Source organism: Poecilia formosa, unplaced genomic scaffold (genome assembly GCF_000485575.1).
Source record: "Poecilia formosa unplaced genomic scaffold, Poecilia_formosa-5.1.2 Scaffold54, whole genome shotgun sequence".
NCBI classification, from domain to species: Eukaryota; Metazoa; Chordata; class Actinopteri; order Cyprinodontiformes; family Poeciliidae; genus Poecilia; species Poecilia formosa.
In genome coordinates this window covers 2,223,356-2,240,190 of record NW_006799993.1, presented here as the reverse complement: position 1 = coordinate 2,240,190, position 16,835 = coordinate 2,223,356, and the positions used below count along the sequence as shown (strand labels likewise).

Below are 16,835 nucleotides of genomic sequence, written 5' to 3'. Positions count from 1 at the left end.
GTTTTCCCAATGTTCTTTTGAAAAATGCTCCAAATCCGTCAGATTTCAGGGTTATGGTTGAATATAGTCCTTTACATACCAATTTACAGATTTTAATCCATAGTGGAGGGAAAAGTCTGGACAGTGTTGCACAAAAGTTTCTCCACTTCTTCATGGTATTCTTTGCTGTTCTATGGTAGATCTGAAGCTTTGGAAATTGTTTGTATCATCCTCCTGACTGATACGACATGACAGTGCGATCTGTTTGGTGGAAGCTCTCTGCATACCAAGGTTTTGACTAAGAAAATGTCAGAAAATGCCCTAAAACAGCTAAGCTTTATTTGGTGTTTATAAAATGCATCTTACATGATGGAAGATGTGCAATGACTCCTTTAGGACATGAAGTTGAATGTGCCAGTTAATTCCAAACACACATTCACAGTTATGAAAAGATATACATGCTTAATCTGCTAAATAAGCCCTTTTTATATCTTTAAAAAAATTATGTTATTATACAGCTTTTAGATCACAATAAAGTTGGGGAAGGTTCAAAATGTATTTATCTTGGTCTCTATGATGGCCACGCTCACACCTTTCATACACTTTCTTTCAAAACTCAACTAAATAAACCAAACACTTTGCAGCGACGCACTTCTGCTGATTTCCACTAGAGGGCAATCTCAGACTGTCAGGCTGATGTCGGGACAGATTTTTACGGTATTCACATTTTAGGTATTTTTAATTTCTATGTTTCCAACTATTGACAAATAAATATTTTCCATTTATTTTAGATAACAGAAAGAAGGCAAACAGTAAGTACATCAAATCAAGAACACCAAGTCTTGTGAAAGAGCTGCCATTTTAAGCAGATGAAGGTTTATCATTTCAGGTACGGAGAGATCAGATGTTCTGATTGACCTTTAAACTCTCAGCTGGACCATCAAGCAAAAATCAAACTGCATTATTAGCTTTATAGCCCCACAGTAGCTGTGTTTCAGCTGAGTAACCTCTGAATTACTGCTTAGCAGAACCTGATTATGTGTAAAAGTCTGCAACACAACAGAGATTCAACAAACATCTTCATTTGGGAACCATCTGATGAAGACGAGGGATGATGAAAGTCAACAGCAGCAGGACTTTCAGCTTTGTGGTCACATTTCTTAATCTCCCACTCAGTCTGATCAGTAAACTCTGGGTCGGGTCAGAGCTGTGGTGAGCTGGACACCTGGTGTCAGAGGTCAGCTCTGTGCTGACTAATAAAACCTCAGAAATGACAGAAGGAGGCATTAAATTATATAAATTACATTTTAGGAGCAGCTAAAGAAGCTGAAGGCCACATGTTGAACTGACATATGGATACAGTATAAATAATGTGCTGCATTTAGTCATCATTAAAATGTGATTTAGTTTGATTTATGTTGAGTTGTTCTGGTTAAACTGAGGTCACAGATGGACCAGGTAGTCCAGGAAGTGAGTGCTGGACCAGAAACACAGTTTATCTCTACTTTAATTTGTTTTAATAAATAAAGAATGTTATCACAGTAATGACAGTGTCCCTAAAGAGTAATTTCTCCTAATATCTTACAGGACACAACAGACTTAGATAATAGACTTATTTCAGGAGTAATTATAACTGACTGAAAATGAGGGATTATTGAAGATAGTGACGATTAGGGTGAAGAATTAACTTATTTGTAATTACACTCATCTATTTCATAATTAACTAACTAAATAAAAAACAAACATGAAATATTGCATGTTTCATGCATATTGCATGTTTTATGAACTGAACATGAAGAACTGAACATGGTCCTGTTCATTAAACTAGATAACAAATATAACTTTATATGTCTCTATCAATCTACCTGGAATTTTAGTAAATTAAGTTTTCAAACAATGTGGAGCTCTAACACTGAGTTAAACCTGGATTAAAACTTTGAAAATGGTGCTGTAACACACACTGTCAGACACTGAAACCGACTGTTTTTTACTTTAACACACTGGTGTCATACAAACAGCATCTTTAGACGATCTCTAGACCATCATTTGTGAGATAAAGATTGAAAATATTTTGCAAATTCTTGGTGGAAGAAAAAACATAGAAGACAGTGACTTCTCCTTATATTTAATATGAAACTCCATGTTTTGGTTTTCCAGGAAATGTGAAGTGGAGATATCACATAATGTCTGTGTGATAATGATCTGGTTCTGGTTGCCCCTCCTCTACCTCTGAGCCGGTCCAACCGAGCTGCGCTGCCATCTGGAGCTCAGGGTTTGCCAAAGAAGCAGAGAGTTTCCTCTCAACTGTCAGTTTTTACTAATCTGCTGCAAAACAACTCTATGAATTATCTGATATCAGACATTTTAATCTTTAGAGTTTCTGATCAGAAACAGTTATTGTTTGAGTATGAACTTTTATTGAATGTTTGCATCAACTACATAATATCCATTTTTTTTCGGAGACGGACATTAACAGCAGCAGAAAGAAGTCTTTTATTCTTATTTTTATTCAACAGTTTCACCTTGAGACTCCCTCTCTTCTACCTCCATTTTGGTCTGATTCCTGCACACAATCAGTAGCTTCAGGAAGTATTTTGTACCTAAACATTTCTGTCATGCTGCATTTTGCTGTTTGGGTATAAATTGATTGTTTTGAATTTATATTTCCTTCTTCAGTATGCAGATACTACCTTATTTTAATGCAACTTTTTTTTCTCAGAGTGAAATGGCCTTACATATTTACTCAGACACTTGAGTTATATGACTTATTTTACATGTTGCTGTTTATTTAATTCAGCCTGTTTGAGGAAACCTTCAGTCAAAAATAAATAAATTTCCTTGGGTGTCAGACCTCTTTATGAGTTTGATGGTGTCCTCTCATGGGGATATGTGGAACTGCAGCAAAATATGTAGTTGGCTTAATTTTGGAGCTCTTTGTCTCTTGCCTCCAAGAATTAAAGAAGGAACAAAATGGTTCTTCTGATTGCATGACATCAAAAATCCCTGCTGACACTGAAAACTGTAAGAAACAACCAGGAGTTTCTGGGATTTAAAACATGCAGATACATTACTGGAGTTGTTTTATTCTCTGCTGTACATTTGAATGTCCTCTAATGTTACCAGAGAGGTAGACATTTTGAAGCCTTTAAAAACTGACATCAATCGTTTTCAGTCAGGAGATTTCCAGTGTCTCACTTTGGTTATGTGTTAAATGAATTTAGGAACAGGTAAGCAGAGTGAAGTGAAATTCATTTAATAAAATGAGAAAAAAAAAAATTACATGCGGGGAATGACAGCAAGTTTATCAGATAATCAGCAGAAATCAAACACGGATAGCCAAATGAGAAAATTATTATAAGATCTACAAAAATAAATATTTACTAAGACTAAAGCTCCAAACAATAGACTTAAAGCACAAAGTAAAACAACAAAATTAACAGAAAACATATTCTCTCTCTTTTGAGTCCCATGAATTATGAATAATTGAGATTTTTATGTTCCAACTTTGCTTACAGGTGTGAGAACCAGTACAACCAGTGCAATTAAAAACCAAGAATCCAGAGATCAAGACTGGTGAGAAAAAGTAGTTAAAACTTTTTTTTAATTTTTTATCCAGGCTAAACCAAAAGATGGAGGAAATGCTCTAACTAACAAAAATAATTTCCTCTGTTGCTACCTTTAAGACATTGATGGGGCTTTAACAGAAACAAATGCATATCACACTGTTTACAATGTCAAATAATTAACATATTTATATATCAAAATGACTATAACAATCTGCAATGATGAAAGGTTATTGAAAAGTTTACATTTTTAATGAAAATAAAGATAAATTAGGGCTTCTTGTTTGAATAATATTCATGAACTGTCTCAAAAAACTTCACTGCATTTCTCAGAATCTTAAGGTCTGAAAGAAAAAGAAATGTGTACAAATCCTCTTTGTACACAGTCAGGTCAACATTTTATTTACAGTTGTTCCTCAGAACAATGTTAAAGTCTAACAGGAAGGGTTTGTGGGTAAGTCTGGCTGCAGTGCACAATTATCTGATTTCACTAGAGCAGTGTTTCCCAACCCTGGTCCTCAAGACACACTTCCCTGCATGTTTTAGATTTTTCCCTGCTTTAATACACCTGATTCAGCTGATTGAAGTTCAGCAAACACCTGCCAATTGAAATCACCTAGGCTGAAGCAAGGAAACAACTAAAACATTCAGGACAGTGTGCCTTGAGGACCACAGTTGGAAAACACTGCACTAGAGAACACTCTTGACTTCGTAATTTCATCTTTTCTGACGGCAGGTCTGATATTCTTTGCACAACAGCTTGTGACATGCAGCAAACTAACTACATGAACTGAATCTAGGCCTGTCAAGATTACAAATTTTGCGGGGCCCAGAAATTATTGCAATAAACAATATTGTCATTTTGAGACAATTGTTAACTTACAGCATTAAAATTGCATAAGAATGCAAATACATCCTGCCACAGGTCAATAATTTCAAATTAACATTTACCACTGGAACTGGAATATCTTTTCAATATAAAATGTTTGGAGGGGGCTGTTCACATTCAAATGCTCTAGTTGAAGCCGGGGGAGAAGAGGTCAAATGAATAACCTCCTCTGTATACATTCAAATTATTCAGAGGCTTACTAATAAAAATCTGTTGATTCAGATGTATTCAATCAGAACAAAAACAACCTGTAAAACACCCGGGTCCATTTTCAAGACAGCAGCTCTTTGGTCTTTGGACACCACAGGAACTTACAAGGTCCATTTGTGAATTTAGTTTTGTCAAGACAGACAAAGAACAAAGATACTATTAGGAATCCCAATAACAGAACATATATTCTGTACAGAAAGCAACCTATTATCTTATTGTGAAAAGATCATGGGTTCAAATCCTTGCATAGACCTCTCAATGTGAAGTTTTTCTTTGGTCTTCCTGAGCATAGGTATGGTTTTCTCTGTTGAACTTCCACAATCGAACATCTTGTGTAAATCACATATATCAGTTCCTCAAGATTATGATTGGGATTATTAGGGCATTTGATGAGCTGTAAAAACACTGAGAAGAGAATCTTCTTTAATGGTGGACTAGAATATTGCTGTTTCTATTTCCCACAGACCAGTCACTGTTGCTATTATTTATTTCAGTTTGTTAAAATGTGATTGTTAAATTGGTTCTGGCCTTAAATTTAAGTTTGTAGTAACACTCAACAGAGAGACACTGAGGAATTGACTGACCAGAGTCCAAATCCAGGATAAAGTTTTTCTCTGAATGTGGTGGTGAAGGTGTGGAGATGGATCGGTTTACCAGAGGAGACTTTGTAAAAGGACAGAATGCCAGCAGGATAGTTCAGAAATACTGCTACTGTCTTTGTAACAGAAGAGGGGATAGAAATTTCACTGTTATTGTGCCACACAGCGTAACCACGTTGACTCGAGCAGTACAAACTCCAGGATTTATTGTTTTTTCCAAATAAACCGTGTTCATTACTTTCTTCCCTACTGATTCCCTTGTAACTCAGAGAGATAGTTACCTCTCCAATGCATTCAACTTCCCAGTAACAGCGGTCAGTCAGGTCATCTGCACACAGCACCTGAGGGCAGCTAAATCTGTCTGGATGATAAGGATATGTCTGAGACTTGTCCACACGGATCACTTTCTTCTTGTTCACAGTTAGTTTAAGAAGTCTACTCATAGTATCTGTGTTGATTGTGAGTTGATGGGAATCTGATGGAAAGAACAGACAAATTTAGCTGCATTTATTGATCATCTATTCATTCTTTGATGATGACTCAAATGAGCAATGGGCTTGAAGATGGTTTAATGTGTGCTGATTTGCTGTCATGACACAAATTAAAAAACACACTTACACTTTTTCAGACCTGGTGTCAACCACTTTGGTTCATCATGCTCCAACCTGAAGAAGGAAGAGAGTCAGACCATCTGTCATTTTGCATGCAAACATAGACTTTCCAGTCTCTGAAAAAGCAACAAAACAATATTTAGATGGATAATCTCTGAAGTCCAATCATGACCTCCTGATGGCAAAGTCAAAAAAACTTTCTCTCTTTGAAAGTAGTTGGATTTTTCAGTTCCATAAGCAAGGCCTCTGGCAGTGTGCCATTGCTGCTGAAGTTGGACCCAGTAAGACAGTCATTTTAAACTTCTTGAAAGATCCTCAGGGTTACAGAACAAATAAAAAGTCAAGTGGTAGACCCCAAAATATTTCACCAGTTATGAGCTGGAGGAACCACAGAGGATGATCCTCAGCCCAAATTAAGCTTGTTACTGGTTCCAACTACAGTCCCATAACCATCAGATGGCATCTATGAGAGAAGAGTTTTAAGAACAGCAAACATCTTCAAAGGCCTAATCTCCTTCAACTGCACAAAATTGACTGTTTGGAGTTTGTATGAGAGCACCAAACATGGGACACTGAAAGATGGAAGAAAGTTTTATTCTCTGATTAGAAAAAAATTTATCTTGATGGTCTTGATGGCTTCCAAAGTTACTGACATGACAAGGAGATCCCACCTGAGATGTTTAATACATGACTCAGTGGAGGGGGTGCCACCATGATCTGTTTTTTTTTTCCTTTAATGGAACAATGGAGCTTCAGGTTGCACAGAGACATCAAATTACAGCTGACTATGTGGAGATGTTGCAGGGGCATCAGTTTACTAGAGGATAAACTGGTAAACTGTTTATCTACTGTCTCTGTTAAGACTGAAGGCCAACAGGAAATTCTCCAGTTCACAATGCCCGCCTGACACAGGAGTTCGTCTAGACAAACATCATCACTCTTCTGCACCATGTAAACACACTTTTAGATCAGTGTGCTCCTCTGATCTAAAACCAGTCAAGAGCATTCAAGAGGAGCAACATTTCCCCTAGTCCAAGGGTGGGCAATTCAGGTCCTCAAGGGCCAGTGTCCTGCAAACCTTAGATGTCTCCCTAGTCCAGCACACTTCAATAAAATAGCTAAATCGCCTCCTAAGTGCAGTAAAGTTCTCCAGAGTTCTGCTAACAACCTCATTGTTTGATTCAGGTGTGTTGAAGTTGGTACTGTGGTGATCTGTATTTTCTTTGTATTTATTTTGAGGTTTTTCTGTGTTTATTAGTCTGTTCCCTTGTGAGTCTCTGTGTCTTCCCTGTTGATTGATCCCAGCTGTGTCTCGTTTCTTTGATTACCCTCCCAGTGTATTTAGTTCCACCTGTTGTCTTTGTCTCTTGTCGGATCCATGTCGTGTTACGTCTTGCTGCCTGTTCTGTTCAATGGTTTATTTCATTAAATCTTTATCATCACTTCATTCTGGGTCTGCCTGCGTCCTACCTCACCACCCACTCCACAAATCTTGACAGATACACATCTAAAGGTTGCAGAACACTGGCCCTCAATGCCCTAACCAAATGGAAACACTACCATCAAGAATGCCGAAACAAATATTTGAAGACTATTAGCAAGATTGGCACAGCTATTCATTTAAACTGTTATTTCTAGTTTATGGGGTTTGGTGGGTATTTTTTGGAGATATTAATTTTTTGATCAGCTGATGAACAGCCTATTTCAGTTTGCAATAAAATGCTTTCTCAATTTTCTTGGGTCTCACGGTCCTTTCTTCTGTTTGCATTTTTAAGCTCTGCTTAAAACCTTTAAAAGACTTTACAGTGCAAATTGTAAGTTCTTGCCATTTCTCAGCTGGTCTTAACATTTTGATCAGGAGTGTGGACATGAAATGCAGAGACAGTAGAAAACAAAACTCGTAAAGCAGGGGTCCCCAAACTACGGCCCGCCTCCACATTTGGTCCGGCCCCCTGAACAATACCAGAGAGCATTCAGATTTTTTTTCCATTTATTGTATTGTATTTTGCGGTTTATATGTGGATTTTTCCTCAACCACCAGGGGGCTCTTCAGCAAGAAGTGTGTCCTGTAAACTGTGGGTGTTTAGTTTTGCATGGCAAATTGCTGCCATCTGTTGGACTTTTAGGGAACTGCTTGACTTTGCTAGCGGTAGAGCAGATGAACACACGTGTCTGTTATGAACGCCGCTTTCCAGGTTGAATTCTTCAGCTTATACTTCAAAACGAGCCTTAATGTTATATTATAGTTACTTTCCCTCAATGGAATATATACTAGTCAGTCCCAGTCACCGTTTCACTCATGGTTTTTGCCCATGTGCTTTCTGGGTAAAAATCAATCGAGAAACGCCCCCCCCCCGCGCGCCCAGCAACAAATCCTAAGCGATGTCGTGCGGAAATATAACGCACTGAGTGAATGGGGAAGTTTGCGTGTTGTGGTGGAAAATTACCTCGGTGTTGGGGCTGAAGCACGTAAAAATGCATCAACATAACGAATCTAATATGGCATAAAAACAATGCCATACTTGACGGAGTTTGGCTACATCGAGGCTCACCCCAGGTGAAAAAAAGTATACTTTAAGTATATTTCAAACATAGTTGCATTTGTGAAAGTACATTTTAAGTAAACTAAGTATTAAGTGTACAACCTAAAATATATCTGAAGTATACTAAAAGTACAATTGTACAAATTTCTAAATTAGAACTTTAAACACACTTAAACATAATTGTGCTGCCTTTTGTTTAGTTAAGCTGGACCAGCAAGGATTTGAAAACCACTAGAGCACCCCCTGGTGGATATTTTTATGTTGCTTTTGTGATGCTAAAAGAAAAAATAGATTAAGGATAGTGGAACGCAACACCAAACAGCTCGTGGAGTAGCTGATTATTGTCTTTATTTGTTGTGTTTCAGACAAGATATGTTCGTAAGTATTTGTTAATTGTGAAAATAAATTGTGAGAAACGCCCTCCCCCCCGTCAAAAATGTCCGGCCCTCCACCAGAGAAGGGAAAAGTTATGTGGCCCTCACAGGAAAAAGTTTGGGGACCCCTGTCGTAAAGTGTCCCTGACACTGAAGAGTTACTATTTTAAAATCTCCCAAACTAACATGTGTGGTGGAAAATTACTATAAGTTGACATCTGCTGATCATGTTATATTAAATGCTTGTTAATTCTCACCAAGAAAACCTGTTTGGGCTACACACACAAGGTTGGGAGCTGTTTTGCTGCAGCTGCAAGGGAACCAGACTGTATCACCCCATGTTTTGGATTCCTTAACTTGGTATAAAACCTATGTGTTGACTCTGCCTAGCAGAACTTTCACAATATATGAATAAATCTGATTGAGTGATTTCACCTGACAGTGCGTGGTAATAGTTTTTTTCCACAACACGTCTAGCTAATTTTAGATTTTGTCAAAGGTATTGGACAACTGACACTGGTGTCCTGTATAAAGCAACTAGTGGTGAAGTACCTTCTGTCAGATATATCTGTAACAGGATTGCTCATACCTGAGAGTTTCTAGTGTACTACTTTTACATGATGACAGAAGCTTCACTCCTGCAGGCTTTGGATGATTGTAGGTCAGGTCCAACTCTTTCAGATGAGAGGGGTTATTGCTCAGAACCAAAGCGAGAGAAGCACAGCCTTCATCTGTGATCAGGCAACCTGAAAGTCTGCAAGCACACAAAAGAATACACATGGACTTTATGGGATAAAATTAAGGTAAACTCAACAATTCAATTAACCGATACTTTTTTAATTAAATACACGAGGAAAGATAGCTAAGATGAAGAAAAATTCTGACAGCAATAAATATATCATTTTTGGAAAACCAGTTAAGAGGTTTGGTTTTGGACTATGTAATTTCCCTCTTTTGAATCTCTGAACTTCATCTACATTGTGAAAAAATATTTGACCTGATAAGCTAGATACATTTTATTTTTTTAAATCTTAATATTTTAAACAGTTGTTCAGCAAGACATGGTTATATTCAGTAAATCTGAAATGCGTCTCGATTAGTCTTATTCATCAGATTAAAAGTACTTTTTGAAAAATAACCTTTAAGCAGGTATTAAACATGCTTTTCATCAATGTTTCTATTTGATAAAAAAAGGGTTTTTATTGGACTGATGTGATATTCTAATATTAAATATGTTTTCATTAGCTTCAGGAAATTATCAGGTTAACATAAATAAATTTGTTAAAACCTGAGTCTTTGTCTAATTAGTCTACATAATGTGCTTCACTTGGAAATGGAGTTACTAAAATAGTTTCAACAACATAATTTATTGAATGGATCTCTAGCTTGACAAAAATTGAAAAGTTCTGATTCAAACCTGAGAATTTCCAGTTTGCAGTTTGGACTCTTCAGACCATCTGACAGATGTTTTACTCCTGAATCATGTAGGTTGTTGTCACTCAGGTCCAACTCTTTCAAAGTACAGAACTGTGAACTGAGCACTGAGGACAGAGCTTTACAGCTTCTTTCTGAAAGGTTACAACCACTCAGTCTGAAATAGAAAAACAAACACATGATGTTTATTTATTTAAAATGTGATCATTGAACAACTCTATTTTATGCAAAAGATATCTTAATCTTTTGACTTCTAGAACCTTTCTTAAAGCAGCAATATGTATTTTTTCTTCTTGTTTGATAAAAATGTCACTTTGTTGTGACAATACAGTATGAGACAGCTAATCAGTGAAATTGAGCTCATCTGCCTTCTCTCTATGGACCTGCTGTCATCTGCATAAATTCATTGCTCCCTCAGAAACAACCAATCAGAGCTAGGAGGAGAGTCTTTGCACCATCAATTGCTCTTGTGTGCACACCCTCCCCCTCAATCTGCTAAGCTACAGCTTTTTTCTGACAGAAGAGTCTGACATAAATGCTAAAGCTAGTTACTGATATTGATGGCAGTGGATAAACGGTTTTTGTCTGCTTTTAGCAACACATACATGAGGTTGATTAACAGTGCTAAAACATTCCTCCTGGCTATGATTGTTTGCTTTTGACCAGGGCCAATGCATGTGCATGCTTCAGGCAGCAACAGTAGCTCAGGGAAGAGGTGGAGGAACCTAATCTGTTCACAGTTTACCTGTCTCATTGTGTCTCAACATATTGACAGTTTTAACAAAAACAGTTTAAAAAAAAAGAAAAATTGCAACTTTAATGATGCTCTACAAAACACACACACACAAAAAATAAAAATAAAAAAAATAACTAAGTTCTGCTGGATCAGTAACTCAAAGTGATTTTTTAATAAAGCCTGAAACACAAACCTTTCACTGATTTTGACCAGCAATCTCTGAAGAATCTTATCAACTTTAAATACCCAGTTACATTTTATGAGTTAGTCTAAATGATCCTTCAGCTCAACAAAAATGCAGTCTTTTCCATACACAATACATAAAAAACAGTCTTTGAAGACTGGTATTATGCAACTTTTAGATGTCTATTTTAAAAACACACCTGATCCAAATTCAGGTGATCAACAAAAATGAAGGATCATTTTTGTTGATCCTTCAGCTCAACAAAAATGCAGTCTTTTCCATACACAATACATAAAAAACAGTCTTTGAAGACTGGTATTATGCAACTTTTAGATGTCTATTTTAAAAACACACCTGATCCAAATTTTTAGGTAATTAGTGTGACTTTGTAGAATTGTCTGCATGCAGAGGATTTGACTCAGGTGTATTGGGCCAGGACACTAGTCCTTGACAATAGAATTTGACATAGCTGCCCTAATTCAGTTTAATGGTTTGATTTCAATTTGAGGTTAGTGAAACATTAATCAAAGGAAATATTAGAATAACTGAGAAACTAAATATGAAGGAATCCACTTAAATAGAGATAAATAAGTTGAACATGAATAAATATGGAAATACTCAAAGTACAAACAGATGAAACCCAAACACCTGAGGATAAGGACACTAAACACACAATCCTTCACACCAAAGTTTTGTTCTCCTTGCATAAGACCTCCATTGAATTCCCAGACAGAAAGGTGTGTCTCATTATTTCTATTCTGGAGTCCAATGGTGCTGTACAAAGTGCTTCACACCACAGCTTCCAACACCTTCCAGTTCTGCTCTGCTAAGAAAACTATTAACTAAAACTATGTAATAAGCACACAGTTACATTAATACAAAGAATTATGCAATTCACATTGTACATCACTTTTAATATTTATTTAAATGAGAAAAAACTCAAAATGAACTGAAAATGAAATTTTCCCTGCTGTTCATCTAAATTTGACTGTGGGGATACTTACAAAGCCCTGTTGGAAGCTTTGACCACAGGCAGCAGCTTCAGAAGAGCATCTTCTGAGGCTGAGTATTTCTTCAGGTCAAACTCATCCAAATATTTGCCTGATGACAGTAAGATGAAAGCCAGCGCTGACCATTGAGCGGTAGTGAGTTTATCTGTTGAGAGACTTCCTGAACTCAAGGACTGTTGGATCTCCTTCACCATAGAAAGATCATTTAGTTCGTTCAAACAGTGGAACAGATTGATACTTTGTTCGGTTGACAATTTGTCATTGATCTTCTTCTTGATGTACTGGATGGTTTCATGATTAATAGGTGGATTCATGACCGGGTTCTGTGGCAGGAGATTTTCGATTAAAATTTGACTGGTTTCCAGTGAAAGACCCAGAAGGAAGCGGAGGAACAAATCTAGATGTCCATTTGAACTCTGTAGGGCTTTGTCAATTGCACTTACATGCAGACATTTTGTTTTCTGTCTCTTAATTAGAGTAGACACCTTAAGTTTTCTTTGTTTCTCCTCCATTAAATTAACACCAGAGTTGATGAAGGTCAAATGGACATAAAGAGCAGCCAAAAACTCCTGAACACTCAGATGAACAAAGCAGAAAACCTTTTCCTGGTGTGGCCCTTTCTCTTCCTTAAAGATCTGTGTGAAGACTCCTGAGTACACTGAGGCTGATCTGATATCGATGCCACACTCTGTCAGGTCTGCTTCATAGAAGATCAGGTTTCCTTTCTGCAGTTGATCAAAAGCCAGTTTTCCCATTGACTTAATTATTTTTCTGCTCTCTGGACTCCAGTGTGAATGTGTCTCAGCATCTCCATCAAACTTTACTTTCTTAACCTTGGTCTGAACCACTAAAAAGCGAATGTACATCTCAGTCAGGGTCTTTGGCAGATCACTGTCTGCTTTGATCTTCAACACATCCTCCAGAACTGTAGCAGTGATCCAGCAGAAGACTGGGATGTGGCACATGATGTGGAGGGTCCGTGATTTCTCTACATGGGAAATGATCCTGTTGGCCTCCTCCTCATCTCTGAACCTCTTCCTGAAGTACTCCTCCTTCTGCGGGTCACTAAACCCTTTGACCTCTGTTACCATGTCAACGCACTCAGCAGGGATCTGACTGGCTGCTGCAGGTCTTGTAGTTATCCAGAGGTGGGCTGAAGGAAGCAGTTTCCCCCTGATGAGGTTTGTTAGCAGAACATCCACTGAGGCAGACTTTGTGACCTCAGTCAGGATCTCCTGGTTGTTGAAGTCCAGAGGAAGTCGACTCTCATCCAGACCATCAAGGATGAACAGAACCTGGAACTGTTCAAACTGGCTGATTTTTTTGGTTTCAGCAAAGAATTGATGAACAAGTTCCACCAAGCTTAACTTTTTATCTTTTAGCAAATTCAGCTCTCTGAATGTGAATGGAAATATGAACTCAACATCATGGTTGGTTTCTTTTTCAGCCCAGTCCAGAATGAACTTTTGAGTTAAGACTGTTTTCCCAATGCCAGCCACTCCCTGTGTCATCACTGTTCGGATTGTGTTATCTTGTCCAGGCAGAGATTTAAAGATGTCTTCAAGTTTGACTGTTGTTTCTGGGCTCTCTGGTTTCCTGGATGCTGCTTCAATGTGTATGATCTCATGTTCTTTATTGACATCTGCAGTCTCTCCCTCTGTGATGTAGAGCTCAGTGTAGATCTGATCCAGAGGAGTTTGGTTCCCTGCTATAGGAATTCCTTCAGACAGACACTGGAACTTCTTCTTCAGAGACGATTTCAGTTTACGTTTGCAAAGCTCTTTAAAAAGTTCTGAATGGAATGACAAGAAAAACATACATATTATAATGTGTATGTATAATATAATTTCTTTATACATTGTGTGTGTGTGTGTGTGTGTGTGTGTGTGTGTGTGTGTCTATAGATATGAAATAAACACACACTCATATGTGTTGTGTGTGTGTAATATGGTAAGAGATTGAACCACAATCTTAAGAAACTGCTGTACAATCTCTTAAGACATAACTCATGTTGTCCTGCTGTTGTTTCTAAGTACTGCAATGGAACTGCTTTTATGATTTTGGAGACAATTCATGCCCAATCTAATTTGTCTTTCTCAACTTCTCAGAAGGAATAGAATTTTTCAGACTTAGAAATTATAGTTGTGAGAGTCACACTTCACATGTTGATTATTTAATAAGTATGTTTCTCTATGGGTGACACAGACAACTCATAGGATTGATACATCTGTGACTGTTTGCGACTATTAAGACTCCAGTGACTCTTTTACTGTCATTGTCCAAGCTGTGATTTAAATACATGAATATCTACACCAAGAAACACCATCAGATTAAATTATTGAAGAAATGTTCTTACTGCTCTCGAGACTGTTAGCCAGCTCCAGCTGCTTCAGCCCCCTCAGAAATTTCAGTGTTATCCTCATAATTGCCTCTCTGCTTTTCCTCTTCTGCTCCTCATCCGTATGCCCTAAGAGCTTTTCATCCTCAATTTGAGTCCCAAATAATTTGAGGTGATCGTGTCTGAGAATCTCTTGGATCTTCTTTAGTTCATTCTTCACAAATGTGACAACATGTCCTTCCAATAGCTGAAAAAGAATACAAAGGGCCCGATCTAAAAATGTTTGAGTGCATAAAAACAGTTCAAAACCAGGAGAAAATGAGGAGAATAATTGCAGATCCACTAATTTTAGCTTGTATGCCTTCATATGCTGACAAAGCACAGAACACTGGGATGAGAATATGAAAATGTAATGACTTACCTCGGGCTATGCGATTTACTAAACTGAAACAGATTCCTAGATCTGTTTTAGCATCTATATATTTACTCTGTAGAAAAGTTGGTATAAGCTATTATGCAGTGATGTCTGAGGTCACTGTGCCGAGCAGGAGGCATATTTACAATGAATCATTAAGCACAAGTCAAGTATTTGGAACATTGAAAGAATATAAAGTAAAAATATTTTTAAAAACTTAGAAACATCCTCCGGCAATGCTTATCTTGAGCTGCAGGATTACTGAATAATTCCAGAGCACCATCACTTTATGGTATCACACCGTCATGTTTTGATGCTGTGCAGACATGTTTCTATTAAGCCGAGAAAAGGTGATTATATTTTATCTGCTGCATGTTCCACAAATTGTGGAGGTCAGTACGGAGGTTTAGAGCTTTGTTTTGATTAATCGCAAATGTCTTTTCTGTTGTGTTGTACCATGTTGTATACTAATCTAAGTTAATAGAATTCTTCTTCTTTCTGTTTCTATACCTCCAGCATAATGACTTTCTACTTTATTTTTATTTTATGCCCACTGTACTCTCCAACATTCTCCATGATGACAACTTGTGACTCACGGAAAATCCTCAATTAAATAGGGTGGTCTCCACCACTGTTGTTCCTGCAATCAATTGCACAGTGAATCTTTGTAAAACGTATGCAACACCCACTTCCTGTGCATACAATTTTCTTTATTTGCACAGTTTACTGTTTCTGATTTGGAACCTTTGTAGATCAGGCCCTAAATGTCACATCATGGAATCAAATATCAGATTCAGATTAAATAAACTGAAAATCCACTGGTTCATACAGGGTGGAATGATAAAGAAGATGATTAGAACAGCTGTGAAGTAGCAGATTTCTGACCAGGTGCCTCTTACAAATGAGATCTGGATCTCAATGGTGTTTTACCCAGTTAAGTAAAGGAAAGAAAGAAAAAGCTGATGTACATGCACAGACCATAAATATGGGGTCAAGCTCTATTTGGTCCTGCAGGACAGGTTGACAACTGGAATCCTCTGATTTCTGCTGGTCCAGTCTGCAAAGTAATCACTAAGCATTAATACATTCTGTCCGTCCACACAAAGAAAAAAGCACAAGGCTGACAAAGACATATCAGAGTATACAGTAAACTATATAAGGAGGTCTACAGGTAATTTTCATTAAAATGGGGCATACATATATTTTAAGTGAGCTCTGTTTACCTTAACTTCAACCTCACATGCCCAGTTATTTTTTACAAGGTATTGTCTTCAAGTCCTGTCAGCCAAATAGTTATCTTAACATACAAGTCTTTGAGTCATAAATGTCTCGTTCTTGATTATTCACCGACTGTTACTTTATTCTTGGTTTGAGCAATTTCAGATACTTTTTTTAAAATCACAAATGGACTGTGTTGGCTAGACTTTGAACTCTCTTCCAGAGCTTGCTTGACAAGTTATTCAACTCTCCATTTCAACAATAAAAAACCAAAGCATAAATTCTGAAGTGTACAGCAGAATGTGTAGAGTTAAATTTAATTTACAATAATACAGATCTGTTTGCATTGCTGTATTTTGAAGAGAATTAGTATCATGTTTGAATGGCCGTTGGGTGACAGGAATGTCTTTTTCTGTGGTAGTGACTCCAAATTGATACTTAACTTTTTCATGTTCTGCAGTTATTTTATCACTTTACCCATAAGTGACAATGAGATCTGTCTCTGCACTTTCAGAATAAAAGGATTTTGCATCTAGTTTTAATTAAAATTGTTTTTGGAATCTGTACCAGCCTGAATCCATTGCATATATGGACATATTGGACATTTTTTCCAAAACGTTAATCTATAGTGTTCAAGTCTTACTAATGTACAGCAGTAACTTAGCCACCATATCTATCTTAACTTTTATTTTGGCACCTCTCAAGCTGATGTTAACTGTCTATTGTTCTTCA

General features: G+C 37.3%; 1 protein-coding gene across 1 annotated transcript in view; it reads right to left on the bottom strand.

Moving 5' to 3' along the window:
* Window positions 1-3,211: 3,211 nt before the first annotated feature.
* Window positions 3,212-16,835, bottom strand: part of LOC103138771 (NACHT, LRR and PYD domains-containing protein 4E-like) — a 22,880-nt gene continuing 9,256 nt past the window's right edge. Inside the window, exons 6-12 of the mRNA XM_007553108.2 lie at window positions 15,864-15,942; window positions 14,489-14,717; window positions 12,127-13,924; window positions 10,186-10,359; window positions 9,358-9,522; window positions 5,859-5,905; window positions 3,212-5,715 (exon numbers count right to left, since the gene is read on the bottom strand). Coding sequence (XP_007553170.1) covers window positions 5,195-5,715; window positions 5,859-5,905; window positions 9,358-9,522; window positions 10,186-10,359; window positions 12,127-13,924; window positions 14,489-14,717; window positions 15,864-15,942 — 3,013 coding nt within the window. The 3' untranslated portion in view covers window positions 3,212-5,194. The remainder of the gene's footprint in view (window positions 5,716-5,858; window positions 5,906-9,357; window positions 9,523-10,185; window positions 10,360-12,126; window positions 13,925-14,488; window positions 14,718-15,863; window positions 15,943-16,835) is intronic.